The sequence below is a fragment of the Phascolarctos cinereus genome, unplaced genomic scaffold (assembly GCF_003287225.1).
Source record: "Phascolarctos cinereus isolate Bilbo 61053 unplaced genomic scaffold, phaCin_HiC Scaffold_2;HRSCAF=192, whole genome shotgun sequence".
NCBI lineage: Eukaryota > Metazoa > Chordata > Mammalia > Diprotodontia > Phascolarctidae > Phascolarctos > Phascolarctos cinereus.
In genome coordinates, this window is record NW_027555625.1 from 338,720,975 (window position 1) to 338,740,234 (window position 19,260).

At 35.7% G+C, this 19,260-nt stretch overlaps 1 protein-coding gene across 20 annotated transcripts in view; it reads left to right on the forward strand.

Annotated features, from left to right (window-relative positions):
• Positions 1–19,260, forward strand: part of MIA2 (MIA SH3 domain ER export factor 2) — a 131,305-nt gene that overhangs the window by 81,916 nt on the left and 30,129 nt on the right. For all 20 annotated transcript variants that reach the window (XM_078150336.1, XM_078150334.1, XM_078150335.1 and 17 more), the window contains 7 exons: positions 5,058–5,178; positions 6,056–6,102; positions 6,876–6,966; positions 12,793–12,931; positions 14,383–14,484; positions 15,824–15,884; positions 16,414–16,449. In XM_078150336.1, the coding sequence (XP_078006462.1) occupies positions 5,058–5,178; positions 6,056–6,102; positions 6,876–6,966; positions 12,793–12,931; positions 14,383–14,484; positions 15,824–15,884; positions 16,414–16,449 (597 nt within the window). The remainder of the gene's footprint in view (positions 1–5,057; positions 5,179–6,055; positions 6,103–6,875; positions 6,967–12,792; positions 12,932–14,382; positions 14,485–15,823; positions 15,885–16,413; positions 16,450–19,260) is intronic.

Consider the following 19,260-nt stretch of genomic DNA (forward strand, 5'->3'; position numbering starts at 1 on the left):
CTCATTTCTCAAATATATAGAGCACTGAGTCAGATTTAAAGAAAACAAGTCATTCTCCAGTTGATAAATGATCAAAGGATATGAACAGGCAGTTTTCAGATGAAGAAAGCAAAATTATTTATAGTCATATGAAAAAGTGCTTTAAATCACTATTGATTAGAGCAGTACAAATTGAAGCAACTCTGAGATACCACCTCACACCTATCAGATTGGCTAATATGACAGAAAAGGAAAATGATAAATGTTGGAGGGGATGTGGGAAGATTGGGACACTAATGCAATGTTAGTGGAGTTATGAACTGATCTAGCCATTATGGAGAGCAATTTGGAACTGTGCCCAAAAGGCAATCAAACTATGCATACCCTTTCATCCAACAATACCACTATTAGATTTGTATCCCAAAGAGATCATAAAAAAGGGAAAAGGACTTATATGTACAAAAATATTGATAGCAGGTCTTTTTGTGGTATCAAAAAATTGGAGATTGAGAGAATGCCCATCAGTTGGGGAATGGCTGAACAAGTTGTGGTACATGAATGTAATAGAGTACTATTGTGCTATGAGAAATGACAAATAGGATGACTTCAGAAAAACCTGGAAAGAGTTGTATGAACTCATGTAAAGTGAAGTGAGCAGAACCGGGAGAACATTGTACACAGTAACAGCAACGTTGGTTGATGATCAGCTATGAATGACTTATCTCTTCTCAGAAATACAATGATCCAAGACAATTCCAAAGTACTCACAAGAAAAAATGTATCTACATCCACAGAAAGAACTGATGGAATCTGAATGGAGATCCAAGCATACTATTTTCACTTTATTTTTTTTGTGTGTGTATTTTTTTTTTCCTTTTGGTCCGTTTCTTCTTCCACATCAGGACTAATATGGGGAAAAAAAAGATAGTGTCAGAAATTGTTTTGCACAATTACATGCCAACAAAATGAATTACTTAGATGAAATTATATATGGGATATATATACATATATGTATATATAAAATGCTCAGATTAACAGAAAAAATAATTTAAATAACTAAAATTCTAGAGGAAAAAATGAGCCATAAATTAAAAAAAACCCCCAAGACCAGATAGTTTTTCAAATGAATTCTATCAAACATTCAAAGAACAATTAATTATAAGGCTATGTAAACTGTTCTAAAAAACAGGAAAAGAAAGAGTCTTAAATAACCTTCTTCTATGATATAAATAAGGTTTTGGTCCCTAAAGCAGGGAAAGACAAAGCAGAAAACAATTGTAGACCAATACTTCCTGATGAATATTGATGCAAAAATATTAAATAAAATATTAGGACAAAGGCTACCTTGATGTATTAAAAAGACTATACATTATGACCAGATTGAATTTATATCAGGGACATAAGTAGTTTCAGTACAAGGAAAATTATATTAATGTATTAGTAATGGTAGCAATAATATGATTGTATCAGTAAATGCTGGGAAAAGCTTTTGATATGTAGAACTCAACATTCCATTAAAAAATTAGAAATCATAAGAATGAATGAGATTTTTCCTTAACAAAGTAAATGGTGTTTATCTAAAACCCATGGTCGATGTTATATATAGAGAGAAATGTTAGAGATCTTTTTTAGTATGAACAGAGGTTGATAAAGGCAAAAATGTCCATTATCACAGCTATTATTTGATATAGTGCTAGAAGTGCTGCCTATAGCAATAAGACGAGCTGGAAATTGAGATGATAGGCGAGGGTGAAGAGAAAACAGCTGTTGCTTTTTGCAGATGGTATAAAGTTCTTGTTAGAGAATCCTAGATTCAACTAGAAATTAATTGAAACAATTGACAAATTTCAGCAAAATAGCAGGTCTGTTAAATCTTTAGCTTTTCTCTATATTACCTCCAAAAAAGGTACACAGAAAAAAATAGAGAAATTCTGTTCAAAATAACTGTTGAATATATGAAATAATTTGGAGTCTATGAAGACACACACAGGAATTATATGAATGCAACTATAAAATAAAGACTGACCTAAATTCTGGGTAGATCAAGGCAATATAATAAATGTGACACTAGTACCTAAACTAGTCATTGCCATACCAATCAAGCTACCAAAGGATTGCTTTTACAGAAATAGAAAAAATAATTTTAAAGAATTCATCAGGAGGAGCAAAAGGCCAGGAATCTCAAGAGAAATAATGAAAAAAGGTTATAGGGAAGGAAGCCTATCAGTACCAGATACCAGATACTTTAAAGTTGTAATTATCAACCTATTTGGTACTAGTTGAAAAATAGAAAAAAAAAAGTCACTGGAACAGGTTAACATTGTAGCATAGTGTTCAGTAAACCCAAAGACCCTCCAGCGGGTAGGAGTTTGTTATTGGACAAATACTGCTGGGAAACTTGGAAAGCAGTCTGGCAGGTATTAGGTTTAGCCCCAAACCTCTAACCACTTGCAAAATGAGCAAATGGATACATGACTTCGAAAGTTGTATCATAAACACATTGGAAGAGCAGAGAAGATTCCTTTTTGCAGTTATGAGTTGGCGAAGAGTTCCTAAACAAGGGATAGAGAGAATCACAAAAAAGGCAAAATGGACAATTTTGATTATATACAATTAAAAGACTTTTCCACAAATAAAATCAGGGCTGTTAAAATTAGCAGGAAAACAATTTACTAGGGAAAACTCTGTAGCAGCTTTCTCTGATAAAAGTCTAATATATAAGGAACTGATTCACCTAATAGATAAGCCATCAAAGGATATGAATAGGCAGTTCTCAAATATAAGCTCTCAACAGTCAAATGAAAAGTAATTAGAAATACAAATGAAAACAATCCTAAGGTTCTATTTCACCCCCATCAAAGTGGCAAAGATGACGAAAAGAGAAAATGACTGTTGTTGGAGCAGCCCTGGGAAAACAGGCAAATGTTAACTACTGTACTTCTGATCAGGCCTTTCTTGAAAGTAATTTGGAATTGTACTGCAAATGTCAATAGACTGCATTTTGACTCAGCAATAGTACTAGCTTTTTGTTCTAGGAATATGGAAAGGGTTTTGGATCAGGCTGATATGTGGTGAGGTAGGAGGCAAGATAACTGGATGAGATGTAAAGCTGAAGTATGATCTGCTATCTAGGGCCAGTGAATAGAGAAAGTGGGCTAGCTTATTGACTTAGTCACCAGTTAACTGTGTAGGGCCCTGGGGTGGGTAGGTCTCCAGAAATGAGTGGATTAACTTCCCAAGGGCCTGGTGCCTGGATTCAAGAAGATTAGATATAGCAATCCAGGTCTCAGGTCCACTGTGGAGAGGGTACAGTAGGCAGATGGAGAGATGGTCAGTGGCAGGATAGGATGTGACAATGAAGTATGGCCTAGTGTTTTGGGCCAGCCAGTAGATATGGTGGACTAACTAGGCTCGTTTGCACACATTCAATTTACCATTCTAGGGTCTTAGGACAGGAGCTCCAAAGATGAGTCAATCGACTTTCCCTGGAAGGCACTGATTCAAGAAGAACAGGTTGTGGAGGTCTGGGTCTCAGGTACATGTAGAGGATTGCAGGTCCAAGGAGGAAGGAGCCCAGGTTAGCAGCAACAGGCAGATGGTGAGATGGTGTGACTTGAGTGGGAATCACAGCTGAAGTAGCAAGGAGTAATAGACACCTTCCTAGGCTAAATAGATTATACCAAAATGCTGCTCTTGTTAACATTTGGGGAACTCTTCTTTAGTGTCTGTAGCACATTCTTTTCAATATTCTTCATCCTCTGAGAATAAATTTGATTTTTGGAAATAGCCAGAAGTAATCTGGAACCAGGTTTCATGATGTAGTTTTTGGTTTAAAAAAAAAAAAAGGCAAAACTAGGACCAAAAAGGTTTTTGTTGTTGTTCCATACAGATAGCACACTGTGAATTTTAGATCATTTTCATAATGAAATGACTGATTATTTGGCCACAATTGACTTTTCTTTATGTAGGGCTTTTCAAGGAATCTTAAGGAATTTCTATATAATAAGCCTCCATTGACTAGAGTGAGAGAAATTAGTCAACATTTTTCTAATTTCTGATTTCTTTTCACTTGCTTGTTTTTTAGCATTTGGGGAAAGTCCAGAGCAGAAAGTTTGTTTCTGGGTCATATTGAATATATCATATTTCATTGCATTTTGAGTATTAAAGTGGGTTGTATTGAATGTACGATGTTTTATTATATTTTCCTCAGAAATGAGTTATTTTATCTAGTTTCCCCCAGAAGGTTAGAACAAAGACCTCATTGTTTTTGTTAATCATTGTAAAAATGTAGTAGTCTACTGAAACTTTCCTTATATTCAGATTTTCTGTTCAAATGAGGCTATTTTTAAAATCTAAGTTTTCATCTCTCACTATTACTTGTCTCATTTAAATAAATCATGTCTGAATTTTGCAACATTTTAATAAGTCCTGTGAACGATTTGAGCACTATCTCATTCCTCATCTTTTATGCGCATCTTCCCTAACTTTATTTTTGTGCTCATTAGAATTCTTATCTTTCAGTTTATTTCATCCTCACAAGCCTTTTTAAAACTCCCAGTAGTCTCAGTTACAGATTTTTTTTTTATTTCTTTGTTCTAACTTTTAGAGAATTATAGTGTGAAGCAAAATACAGTCTTCGTTTTTATTTACCATAGCTGCTAGTACAAAACTGGTTAATCTTGAAAGTACTTCAGCAGCAAATGCAAACATGTTGTAAGATGTTGCTTCTGTGATCACTTTTTCTATGACTACCTTTCCCCCCAAAATCACATAAGAATTTTTTGTTTCATTACTTTGTGGTCACATACCTAGGAGGATGGGGTGGCAGCATGTGGTTTGGAAAAATTAATTTTGGTTAGTAGAACTAATTAAATGGCTGTGAAATATACTATTTTGTTTAAAAGTTTATTTGTTCAGTCTAATGCTTACATATATTTTAATGGTATAGATGCGTACTAGAAATGTAATGTATTAATTGCTAGATAGAGTACACACAGTGTAAATAAAGGATAATTTGAAATCTTATTAACATGATAATCAAAATCACCTTTATTTTTTCCTTTTTGGTAAATCTTAAGTCTCTGACGGAATGCTTGCTGAAGATGAAAGATTGGGCTACTGCACTGGGGGAAGATAATGTCAATGATAATTATTGTGAAGCTGAAATAAACAGTGACTCAGCAGTTGGAGACCATTTAGGTATTTTGAAGTTAACTTTTGCTTAAAAATTTAAGTGGGTTTTTGTTTGTTTTCAATAATTTTGATATGTGTAATGCCCACTAATAAAACCAGGAAAATCAAACACTTGAAGTGTGTCTTGAGTAAGTAGATCAAAAATATTTTCTTTGCAGCATTTAGAGCTTAATACTCTGATTTTAGGGAGACTTTATACTGTTACTGCTATTCTTGGTTGAGATCTAGAGAGGTCAGAGTTATTTTAATATGCTGAAGCCCCTTTCACTACATTTTTAAATTAAGATTCCTGACTTTAATGTTACATACCTTTTCCTTTTTGGTTGGAGGTGGAAAGAAGAGTGTAAAAGAGTAGCAAATGTTGTTTTTCTAAAACTTGTATTTTTCATATTAGCACTTACATGTTGAAAAAAAGTTATCACCCTAAACTAAACATACTTAATGCTATCTCTTGATCATTTGTCCTCCATTTAACCCATTACAAAATCATTTATATGAGAGGAAAGAATTATTTTCTAAATCTTATTTTAATTCACACTGCGATTCAGTTGATATTTTGATGTCATAGGATGCCAAGAAGAGTTAAGGAAATTAGTAATAAACAGCGACCTTGTTTATAATTCTCCTTTTGCATCCCAACTCCTACCATGCTATGGAACTGTATGAAATGTTATAATGGGATCTTCTGGCATTTCTGTTGATATGTCCCAAAGAACAGGTACAAGGCAGACCTCTCTTATACTAAATTCCTCATTATAGCTGTAAGTGTTATAGTAAAGCCCCAGTGTAGCAAATTTATAACAATAAATTGGCTAAAAGTGTCATGGCAGTGTACTATTTCCTTGATTTATTGTTTTATGTCTGTTCTTATTAATTACTGTAGATGATCACCAAAAACAGACAGTGAAAAAACTGATTTATGCTGCTAAGGTATGTATTGCCTAATGATATAAACAGCATGTGAAAGGGATAAACAGAAAGCTAGACAGCTGTATCCATTTTAATTCCATAAAATATAGCAATACAAACACAGTTAAGAATTGAACAGAATTGTATTCATAGATTTTTTATTATTGAAGGATCACTCAAATGTCTGAATTTCATAAATCCTTACTTTCAGCTTTTAGCATTTTTTATAACAAATTCCCAGGTTTGTTTCAGAACTATTTTGTCACCTTATTTGTTTACATTTGCACAGTATATTTCTTCCTTTACTCAATTCACTTTTTCCTCCTATTAATCTCCATCTTCTGCCCCGTTTTTTGTAATAAGTACAGGATACATTTTTTTCATGTTATCTTTATTTCCCCATTAGTAATTAGCTTTTTCAGATGCTACAGTCCTAATATTCTATGAAGTCTTTGTAAAAAGCTTTTCAAGAAGTATAAATTGTGTTTGATTAAAACTTTTTTGCTGAAAGTAAAGAGGTTACTTAGCCACTGTATGTACGTCTTCAGCTGCTCTTTATTGACTCTTCAGGGGCTTTTCTTTGGGTGAGTTTCTGTTGGTTATAACCCAGCAGCTTGAGAACACCAGGCTTAATTGGCCAAGAAATCTTTCTTTATAGTCATCCTTCTAGATCCATGAAGTGGTAAAATACTTTGGAAAAAATGGAGAGGAAATTGTGTGAGTAAATAGTATAAATATTTATAATGATAAATGTTCCTTTTTTTTATTTTAAAAATATTTTATACTTTAAAAAGTTGAATACTAGTTTAAAAACCCTGGAAGCAGAAAGGAACCATATATATTCTCAGTTGTCTGATGAAGATAAAATAAAGGAAGAGCTTAAAGGTAATCCATTTACGTTTATTTACAGACATTTGTTTTTAAAAGTCATTGTTTGTCTCTATACAAACATAACGTCAAGATTGATTCCAACTTTTGGGGGTAATTGTAATCTTGTTTTGAGCTTTTCAATTTTGAAGGAATATGTTAAGTTTATTTCTGATTGTTTTGTGAAGATTTTTTAAAGTTCTCTCATTTATATTCAAACAACTTAACATTTTAACTAGATTTGTCCAAGTTATGCTGTGGTGTATTAAATACAGTTGTAGGTTAAACATGCTCTAAAGGGGATTTTTAAAGAAACCTTTTCAATACATAATTATATAACCTAGTGACATAAATTTTAATTTGTCCACAAACAAAAGTGACACAGTGCCTTCCATTTTTAATTAATTACAAACTAATAATAATTACTGACATTTATATAGAGCTTTAACAACTTTTTGCAGATGAGGAAACTGAAGGTGAGCAAGTTAAGTAGCTTTATGATCATGTAGTTAGCAAATGTTAGAGGATTTGAATCCTCAAGTCAGTGATTTTCCTGACTTGGAGTCTATCACTCTCCACCAAGCTGCCTATTCAGAGTAGATCCATTAGAGAAGGGTTGCCTCATTTTGTATACATTCCTACCATACTTTTGACTCCTAAATGTACACTGGAGTAACTTAATATTGAAACTGAATGTTTACTAGTCCTGTTTAAAACTTTCATACTCTTTTTTATTTCACAAAGCTGACAAAGATGGACCAACTTTCTTTAAAATTTTAAGTCAGGGGAGACTTCACAGAGTAGATGACATCTGAGCTTAACCATGAATGAAGAGAAAGATTAACTGTGAAAGATGGGGATTGGGAGGGCGTGTTTCCCAGGCATGGGCTGTGTATGGCCTGTGACATGGGAAAATGATGGAAGATAGAATATTGAGTTCAGAGAACAACTAGTTTGACTCAAATATAGAATATGTGAAGGGAAGTGATGTGATGATGAGACAAACTGACTTTGGAGTTAGGTTGTGGAGCGTCTTTAAAGCCAGGCTGAAGAGTTTGAATTTTATCCTAGAGGCAATAGGGAGTAACTGAAAAGTTTTGAGCAGGGAAATAACATTGTAAGATGTGTACCTGAGAAGATTATTTTGATAGCTAAGTGGAAAATGGTTTGAAAAGGGGAGAAACTGGTGGCAGGGAGACCAATTAGCTCTCTGGTAGTTCAGACAAGAAGTGATGAGGGCCTTGGAGGTAGCCTTGAGTAGAAATAAAGGGGATGGAAAAGAGAGATCTGGATATAAAATGGATTGGACATGTAGAGCAAAGAAGAGAAAAGAGTTAAGAAGTACTCCAAATTCACAAATGTAGGTGATTGGGAAGATAGTGGTGTCCTCAACAGAAAAAAAAGGGAAGTTTGAAGAAGAGGATTATGAGTTCAGTTTTGGACATGTTGAGTTTTAAATGCTGACAAGACATTCTTGGTGGTACAGGAATGAGATTATCCACATAAAGATAATAAATCACAAACTCATCGAATTTTAGAGTTGTAAGTGACCTCAGAGGCCATGTGTAGCCCATACTTGAGGATAATTCTTTCTGCTATGCAGTGAATAGAGTTGGCCTCAAAGCCAGAAAGATCCAGGTTCAAATCTTGCCTTTGACACATATTGGCAAATGACTGTGGGCAAGTTATTTAACTACTCAGTGCTTCAGGCAGCTCTCAAGAGTAGGTTGCAGAGAAGGTGCTGACCTGCCTTGGTAGAGCAAGTTCCTACACCCATGAAATCACGAGTCTAATCCCTATTCCCCTACATACTTGACAAGTGTTCGTCCAGCCTTCATTTAAAGACTTCGAGTAAGGGGGAACTTACTATTCTGAAGGTAGCCTATTCCAGTTTTAAATAGTTATAATTGTTAGAACCCCCCCTTATGTCAAGCCTAAGTGTCACCTTTGCAACTATCCATTGCTCCTGGTTATGCCTTTCTTCAGCCAATTCTCATGTGACATAAATTTGATACCTGTCACTTCCCTCTGTATATTTGTCCTCCTCTGTATATTTTCCAGCCTATCAGTGTACTTGCTATAATGTGGCACCCCCAAATCAAACACAATACTTAAGATATGGTATGACTATGGAAAAATGCAGAATGCCCTCAGTGGTCCTGGAAGTTATGTCTCTTTCTGTGCAGCCCAATATCACATTGGTTTGCTCAGCTGCCATACCGTACTGCTGACTCATATGAATCTTGCAGTCCACTAAAACCTCCAGATTTTTTTCAGATAAATTGCTCTTTATCAATGATTCCCTCCTCTAGTATTTATGAAGCTGATTTATCTCTATTATATTTCATATTATTAGATTAATCTAAGTATCATAGACCGTTAAGTCTTTTTTGGATTCTGGATTTTGTCATCTGACATATTAGCTATGCTTCCTAGGTTTGTGTCATCTGCAGATTTGATAAGCATCTTGCCTATGCCTTTTCATCAGAGGCATTGTTAAAAATTCTAGACAGCAGGGGCAGCTAGGTGGTATAGTGGATAAAACTCTGGCCTTGGAGTCAGGAGGACCTGAAATCAAATCCGGCCTCAGACACTTTGACACTTACTAGCTGTGTGACCCTGGGCAAGTCACTTAACCCCGATTGCCCCACCAAAAAAATAAAATAAAATATTCTGGATAGCATAGCACCAAGTCACAGATACCTGGGGCCATCTGCTGGAGACCTTTTTCCACATTGACATCTAACCATTAATTCTTTGGGATTGAACATTCATTCAGTTGTGAATTCATTTAATTGTATTATCATCTGGCCCATATCTCTATGACTTTTCCATAAGAATAGGTTGGGAGACTTTTACCAGTGCTTATCTAAAATTTGAAGTAATTTAAGCTTTGGAATTTTGCTTATATGACAATAATAACCCTGTCAGAGAAGGAATGAAGCTTAATCTGTGATGATGTGTTTTTGATGAAGCCATGTTGGCTCTTTACATTGCCACTCCTTTTTCTAGATTTCAGTTGAACTTAGGGAAGTGGATTAGATCATCAAGGGAAAGAGTATAGAAAGAGAAGAAAGTCGAGCCTTGGAAGATAGCCATGCTTGATGGGGGATGGGGGATCATCCATCATAGGAGCTTTAGAAAGAGTGAGCAGACAGCTAGGAAGAGAAAGCAGTGCCACAGAAGCCCAGAGAAGAGAAAATATTTGGAGGAGGGGATAATCAGCAGCATCAAAAGCTACCACGAGATTAAGGAGACTCTTAACCAAGAAAAGGCCATTAGATTAATTTCATTTAAAATTGTTTCAATAACATTTTATTTTGAAACGTCACTTCCCAACAAAGAAATTTCTTCTAGTGTGATACTTTCCTTAGGGTTAGGAAAAGGGGTGGGGGATTAAACCTGTGATTTCATTAATATAAGAAACTCCCAGTTGAGGAAATTCCTTTTACTTATGTAAGTCAGCACTTTCTCTGCAACTTAATAGAATTATAGAGTTCCCTGCATGCCAGAATGTGTCAGGAGGCAAAACTTGAACTCAGGTCTTCCTGGCTACGTGGTTAGCTGTCTTATCTACTGTGTCCCCTCAAAGTGTAGTGGAAAGGGTGCTATACTTGTATCTGTGGGACTTGCATTTTGTTGATTATTTCCTGTGACCTTGGATAACTTAACTGTAAAATGAAGGGGATTGATCTAGGTTTCCTCTGAAGTCTCTTCCAAGTCTAGATCTATTATTCTATGTTCTATTATCATCCTAAGTACCTTCCCATAGAGGGAAAAATATTTAAGCAAAACTGTTTAATAGAATGATTGCAACTGATGTTACTTTCTATTTTTTGTAGTTTCTGTTTGTTAGCAGAATGGAAATATGTACTTTATAATGTGAAACTAGCACTACCCATTATATTTGACATGATTTTGTTGCCTTTTAGTGTTTTTATTCACACTGTATAATTATTTTTTATTGTTCTAGTTCTGCTTTGTTTACTCTGCATCATTTCATAGAAATCTTCCTTTGCTTCTCTGAATTCTTCATACTTCTCATTCCTTGGAGTAGGTTTCTCTGATAAAAGTCTGATATCCAAGATGTCTAAGGAATTGATGCAAATTTATAAAAACAAGAGCCATTCTTTAATAAATATATGATGAAAAATAGGAAAAGGCAGTTTTCAAAGAAAGAAATCTGGCCTATTGACCAATACAAAAAAATGTTCTTGCAAATCACTAGAGGAATAAAAATTAAAATAATTCTGAAGTTCTAACACACACCTGTCAGATTGGCAAAAGTTACAAAAAGGAAAAATGACAATTGCTATAGGTGTAGTAATGCATCATTAGTGGAGCTATGAATTGGTCCAGTCTTTGTAGAAAACGGTTTAGTACTTCGCCCAGAAAGTCACTGAATTGGGCTTACCCTTTGACCCAGCAGTGCCATTACTCTGATTATATTCTGAAGAGATCAAAGAAAGAGGAAAAGGACCCACAAGTACAAAAATATTTATATCAACTCTTTTTGTATTGGCAGAAAACTAAGAACAAAGAGTGTGCCCATAAATTGAGTAATAGCTGAAAAAGTTATGGTATATGAATGTAATGGAATATTATTGTGTCATGGGAAATGATTAAAGAGACTTTTTCCAAAAAACCCGGAAAGGCTTGAATGAACTGATGCAGAATGAAGTGAGCACAACCAGGAGAACAATTTTTATAACAACATTTATACTTAAGAATTCTAGGAGCAGCTAGGTGGTGCAGTGGATAGAGCACTGGCCTTGGGGTCAGGAGGACCTGAGTTCAAATGTGGCCTCAGGCATGTAGCACTCACTAGTTGTGTGACTCCGGGCAAGTCACTTAACCCCAATTGCCTCACCAAAAAAAAAAAAAAAGAATTCTGATCAGTACATTGATTGTGGAGGGCCAATGAGGAAGCATGCTCCCCACTGACAGAAAGGTGGTACACTCAAGGTGCTGAATGAAACAGACTTTTTCAAATGTAGCCAATGTGGAGATTTGTTTTGCTTGACTATGCATATTTATTACAGAGGTTTTGTTTTTTAATGGGCCTGGGGAATGAGGAATAGAAAGAAGAGCTAGGAATGGGGTTGAAGAAAGAAGAAAGAAAAAAAGTGTAATTGAAACATGTTTTTTTTTGTTTTGTTTTGTTTTGTTTTTTGAAATTCACAAGAGAGAACAGCAGAAAGGCCAGAAGTGATCACAGAAGCAGAACAGCTTTGAAAGGAACATTTTGAATTTATTATGTGTTTTAAAAGAAAAGCAAGCTGTCCATAATACAGATTCACATTTTCATTATACAACTTTCTTTGTTCTGTTGTGACTGTGGAAGTGCTCATTTTAGTTGATATTTGTTCAAAATTTTTAAATGGAAAAATTTTTTTAAATAACTGAATAAAGGTAGGCAATATTAAATTTGCTTCTGAAACTCCTATCTCAAAGATTTCCTTAGGACTTTTCTTCATTATCCTTCACTGCAATTTGTGAAATATTGGTTAAAGGTAATGTAATTAGAGCCCTTTAGGTCTCAGGGAGGTTTAAGATGGTGAAGCGCTAGTTGTGGACAGTCTACAGAAAACATTCCAACAGCTTTGGTGTTTTCCATATTGTGCCTGCACTTTTTGGTTGTATTTTTGAGCACTCTCTTTTCTTTGGTTTATTTTAAGTGGGTACAACTTTTTCTAGATATTTGTCTCCATAGAGAGGTGAGTGCATCACCCCCATTGCTTTTAAATATTTTAGGTTACTAGGTTTTTTTTCTTTGTGAAGTGTTATTTGGTTCACAGTACTAAGTCTTTAGGTTTTGACTTTTGTCCTTGACAAATTCCACAGGTCAAATTGAGGTTCTTCAGACTGAGCAAGTGTCTTTGCAGACTGAAAATGCATATTTTGAGAGTGAGGTGCAAAACCTTCAGCAAAAACTTAAAGTAATGACTGAATTGTATCAAGAAAATGAAATGAAACTTCATAGGTACTAATAAGATTTTACCTTCCTTCTTTTTATTATTGGTAAATGAAATCTAAGAAATTTTTGAATGTCAAACTTTTAGCATGTATAATTTGATTTTATAGTACTACATGGAGATGATAGCCCCCTATTTAGGAATATAGGTTGTATTCCAGAAGTTCGTTTGTATTTTTGTATTAATATATTTTTTCCATAGAAACTAGGTTAGAAATTATACTTAGATTCTCATTCTAGTCCCAAAAAATTTTATAGGAGTACTGTTGAGAACCCAGTGGTTGGAGATGTTTGGGGAGCCAAGTGGGTGCTGCAGAGGCTGGTCAAGTCCAGCTGTAGTCCTGAAGAAAGGCTTCTGTGAGGAATTTTCAAAAGTCAAGTATTTAATTTGGAGACTGCTTATATGTGTATATGTATATATGCATGTGACATATTGTGTTTGTATGTAGATACATGTATATCTGTGCATATATATACACATACACGTGCACACACATATATATAAAAATAAGAAAAAAATTTGGCAGGGGTGAGGTGGGGTGGTAGTCTGTGATTTTCTTGGGATAGCAAACTCCCAGTGAGAAAGCGTCTTCTATTATCACAGATCCATAGTAACTCTGCAACTTAGAGTCTTGGAGAGTTGCCTTGGCATTGTTTTACTAGAATTTGACAGAAGTAGCCCTGTAGATGACTTTAAAAGTCTAGCAGTCTACCTAATGACATGCTTTCCTCATCTATACTGCTCTACACAGAAGATATGAGCCAGATAAAGGAATACTTACATTTAGGTTCATTTTAAGGAGGCTATGTGGATTTTTTGCACATAAAATAATGCTCCATATATATAGCTTAAGGATTTTTTTATTGTTTTAAGTTCATTGCAAATTATAGAATTTGAACTTATGATTACCAAAGTTAAAAAACATTTTTTTTAATGTTCATGAAGTTGAGGGGCAGGGAGGGGTGAAATAGTTCTAGATAGAACTAGATTGCTTTTTTCCGTAGAAGTAATGCCATAAATGTTGTTTGTATGTAGTTGTAATAATAATGATGATGATGATGATGATGATGATGAGTACTATACTTTGGGTACATTTATAAATAGTATTTGTGATCTAGCATGGGGATTTACCAACTTACAAACAAACTTTCAGAACATAAACTGCTCATAAGTTAATGACTGTTCTGTAAATACAGTGCTTCTTTAGGATGCAAAGTTATAAGACCAACCATAGCTCCAGAACTCTTTTTTTGACAGCCTTTTTTCAGCAGCTTAAAGAGAAGACTCTTTACAATGGTAAACTCAAAAGGTTTGGTAACAGCCAGTTCTGTAATTTGAGGTTATGACCAGTTCCAAGCTAGGTAGTATTTATACAAATAAGACTTACAGGAAATGATTTTTTTTTTGGTAGAGGGGCTGATGAAACATTGATTAAAAACAAAGGTATTTTTGTTTTAAGGAAGTTGACTGTGGAAGAAAAAGACCGCTTACAGAAAGAGGAGAAACTTTCCAAAGCCGGAGAAAAGATTAGTCATGCTTCTGAAGAGCTTAATTCTTACAGGTACTGATAGACCTTAGCTTTGCTTTTTGTTGGTCTTTATTTAGTATCTTACCTAAAGAAAACTACAAGTTAAATATAAGCTTCATAATACAACTGAACAAAATTTTGTTTGGTTACTTTGAAGTTCTGTGATCTGTATATATGTATGGGGGAGAAAGTCCTCAAGTTATATAATTTTAAGTTTCTTCCTTTGTTTCTTAGTGAATGATCTCCAGAGACTAATCTTTTTTGTATTAGTATTAAGATTTTTTTTGGTCCACAAAAAAAGACTTATGAAAGGCTTTGAATGTCAAAACAAAGGATTTAAATTTGATTCTGGGGGTGATAGGGAGTCACTGAAGTGAGTAGGAAGGCAACATGGTCAGACCTGTGCTGGGGATGATCAGGTTGACATCTGAGTACAGGAAGGACTGAGTTGGAGTAGAGGGAGACCTAAAGCAGACAGACTAACCAGAAGACTATTGCAGTAGGTAGACCAGGCATGAGGTAAGAAGGCTTGCACCAGAGTGGTGGCAATGTCGGAGGAAAAATAGACAGGACTTGCCAACAGATTGGACAGTAGGGTTTGAAAAAGTAAGGAGTCAGGGATAACATGTAGGTTGGGAGCTTGATTGCCTGGGAGGCTGGTGGTACCCTCAACAGAAATAGGAAATTTAGGAAGTAGGGAAGGTATGGGAGGAAAGATGATGAGTTCAGTTTTGGACACGTTGAATTAAAGATGTCAACAGGACATGCGATTTGAGATTTCCAAGAGGCAGTTGGAGATGTGGGACTGGAGATAGCAGAGATGTTAGAGTTGGGTTAAGTCATTCTGAGAACCGTCAACAGAGAGGTGATAATTGAATCCAGGAGAGTTGATGAGATCACCAAGTGAAATAGTACAGAGAAGAAGGCATCACATTTCCATTTTAAGAAGTGTCATCTCTTAATAGTTGATGTTTAGAAAATGGGGTTATTTCTTTCCTCTCAAATTTGCATATGCTACCCTGAGACTAATAGGTTCTCTGAAATTTTTAAAAATATATAATTCCATATATCTTGACAATCATTTTCATCTGTCATGCTTCTAATGATCAGAAAACTGCATTTGAATAAGGATTTGATTTAGTGGATTGATAGTCATACCTTAAATTTTCAATTAATGATAAAATGGACTCAACAGGGAAAGATAATTTTAATTTAAAATTTCTAGAAAGTAATTACTTCATGTAAGATATTTTTTGCTTATTTCTTATATGAATAGTTATAGAACTCCTAATGCTATGGACATTTTTAGTTCAAATAGTATATTTTGCTGTTTCTTAATTTTTTAGTAATTGTGATTATATGTTTACCACAGAGAACGAGCCAAGGATCTTGAAGAAGAATTGGAAAGGACTGTTCGTTCTTATGAAAGCCAGGTATGGGTGGGAGGAGGGAAGACTTTTTTTTCTGAATTGACTGAATTAGTATTTCTGTCTCGGGATAGTATAGTTTAGGCACTTCTACCAGGGAACCCTTTCCTGGGCTAGTTGGTCATGACAAGGAATATTACAAAGATGCTTATGGTTCTATCATAGAATGTCTTCAAAATTACTATGTCCTGTACTTCTCCAGGGAAAATCCCAGAAGGGGAAGGGTCAGTGTAATACACATCATCACAAAAATACCAGTGTGGTATCATCATTATGTTCATTGAATTGTTACCCCTAATTTCAGGCTGATGACTTTTCATTGTCAGAGAGGGGCATAATTTATTACCCAGCAATATGGTAGCTTAAAGTAGCATTTCATAACTATTTTGTGAGAAAGAAAATTTTTTATAGAGAAGATTCTTTGTAAGTGAAAGTTCTAATGTATGTACTATAAATCATATCGACAAATTCAAATTTTTTTAACTAAAAGAAAAAATTTCCATTTATTTACCTCTGAATTCTTTTCTTTTTTCAGATCACTGCTCATGAGAAAAAAGCTCATGATAATTGGGTAAGTTTTAAATTCTAAAAGACTTATATGTCTCCAAAATAATTTTATCATTTTGTAATGTCATGCCTGTAATCCTGTGAGAAAGCATACCTTCCCCCCCAAAAAAAATACAGCTTATTTTGAAGTTATAAATTTTTTTTTTCATGATTGATGATTCTTTTTAGAAGGACCAATTACTTCTTCATTTGCCAGGATGATGCTATAAATTAAACTCTTTTTAAAGAGTCAGGTCAAGTCAACAACCATTTATTAAGTGTTTGTTAGGGGACTGGCACTGTGCTAAGCTATAGGATACAAAGAAAGGCAAAAGAAAATTCCTGCTTAAGATGCTTATGGTCTTTAGTGGAGACAACACGCAAAAAAACTACGTACAAACAATATATATAGTAAAGTGGAGATAATCAATGTAGAGAAAGCATTAGCATTAAAGATGTGGGAAAGGCTTCTTGTAGAATTTGAAGGAAGCCAGAGAAGCCAAGAGGTGAAAATGAGAAAGGAGAGAATTCCAGGCATGGAGGACAAGAAATATTACATTAAAACTGTCCAGATGAGTTTGCTAGGTGGTGCAGTAGATAGAGCACTGGCCCTGGATTCAGGAGGACCTGAGTTCAAATCCGGACTCAGACACATAACATTCACTTGCTGTGTGACTCTGGGCAAGTCACTTAACCCCAGTTGCCTCACAAAAAAAACAAAACAAACAAAAAAAACTGTCCAGGGTTGGGAAATTGAGAGTCTTATGTGAGAAATAGCAAGGAGTACAGTGTCAGTGGACCACAGAGTAAGTGGGGGTTACCAAGGTATAAGAAGACTAGAAATGTAGGAAGGGGGCGAGGTTATTAAGTGCTTTAAAAGCTACACAGAGGATTTTTATTCTAGATTATTTGATTCTGGAGATAATAGTGAGCCTCTGGAGTTGATTGAAAGGGAGAGGTGTGTGACATGATCAAACCTGTGCTTTAGGAAGATCACTTTGACAGCTGAGTAGAGGATGAAATGAAGTGTGGAGAGAGTTGAGACAGGCTGACCAACCAGAAGACAATTGGAATAGTCCAAATGTGAGGGGATAAGAGTCTGCATGAAAATGGTGGCTGTGCCAGAGAACAGCTGGGACATTTATCAGAGATATTACAAAGGTAAAAACCAATAAGACTTGCGAGTGGATTGGATATGAGGGGTGAGAGTGAGGAGATAAGGATGATAGCTAGGTTAGAGCCTGGGTAACTGGAAGAATGGTGGTGCCTTTGACAATAGGGAAGTTAGGAAGAGGGGAAAGCTTGGAGGGGAAAGATAATGAATTCAGTTTGCAGTGTGTGAGTTTAATATTTATAATAGACATCCAATTTGAAATGTCCAATAAGCAGTTGGAGATATGAGATTGGAGATCGACAGAGAGGTCGGTATAGAGATGATAATTGAATCCATGAGTACTGATGTGATCACCAAGTGGAATAGTATAAACATTTCAAGAAAAGAAGAGGGCCCAACACAAAGCCCTGGAGGATGCTCACCCTTAGAGAACATGAGCTGGATGAAGATCCAGCCAAGGAGACTGAGATGGAGTAGTCAGAAATGAAGAGGGAGAACCAGTATGGTCATGTCACAGAGTGCTAGAGAGAAGATATTATTAAGGAGAAAAAAGCGATTGACAGTGTCAAAGGCAGATGAGAGGTCAAGAAGGATGTTGACTGAGAAAAAGCCACTAGATCTGGCAATCATTGGTAACTTTGGAGAGAACAGTTTTAGTTGAATAATGAGATGAGAATCCAGACTGTAGAGAGTTAAGAGAAGAGTGAGAGGAAAAGAAGTGAAGGCATTGATTGTAGATGGTCTTTGAAGAGAACAAATAAGAATATTTATGAAGTGCTTAGCACTTTGGCACATATAGTAAGCATTCAATAAATGCTTGTACCATTCTCCTGTCCTCCCTCTGCCAAAGAGTTTAACTACAAAAGTGAGAGAGACATGGGATAATAGCTATTGGGGATAGATGAATCAGGTGAGGGGTTTTTTTTTAGCGCTAAGGAGAAAGACAAGGACATATTTATAGACAATAGGGAAGCAGCCAGTGGTCAGGGACAGAGTGAAGATAAGGGAGAGAGTGGGGATGATAGAGGGGGCAATCTGCTGGAGAATATGGGATGGAATAGGCTCACTCAATGAATTGGAGGGGTTTGCTTGGCCAGAAGAAGGGCCAACTCTTCATGTGAGACCAGAGGTAAAAGAAGAGATAGTTGTGGCAGAAGGCATCTGGGAGATGTGAGATGAGGAGGAGGAGAGAAGACAGAGCTCTTAGCAAATGGCTTCATTTTTTTTTTTAGTAAAATATGAGGCAAAGTTTTTGGCTGAGTGGGTGGGAAGAGGGGAGCCATGGGAGATTTGAGGAGAATTGAAAAGGTTTGAAAGAGTTGCTGTGGTGAGGAATAGTGAGTTGATTAAGGAGGTATAAAATGATTGCCTTGCTGTAGTGAGGACCCATTTGAGATCATGTAGCAAATTTGTAATGGACCCAGTCCAGCATGGTTTGGTGATTTTCTCCAGCTTTGTTCAGTAGCACAAGTATGAGTAAAGGCAGCAAATGGCAGGAGTAACTCAAGGCTTAGGCTCAGCAGAGAAATATTGGTGGTACGATTAGGGAGGCAAGAGAGTGGAGAGAAGAGCACAATATAGAGTTGAAACCTCTTCATGAAGGGGTTGAAATGGGGAAGATTGCAGAGTATAGCCAGTGCAGAACTGATGGCCTGGAAAAGAACTGAAAGGTTGAGGAATTGGAGATCATGGTGAAGACAGATAAGGGCTTGCAGTTGCAAG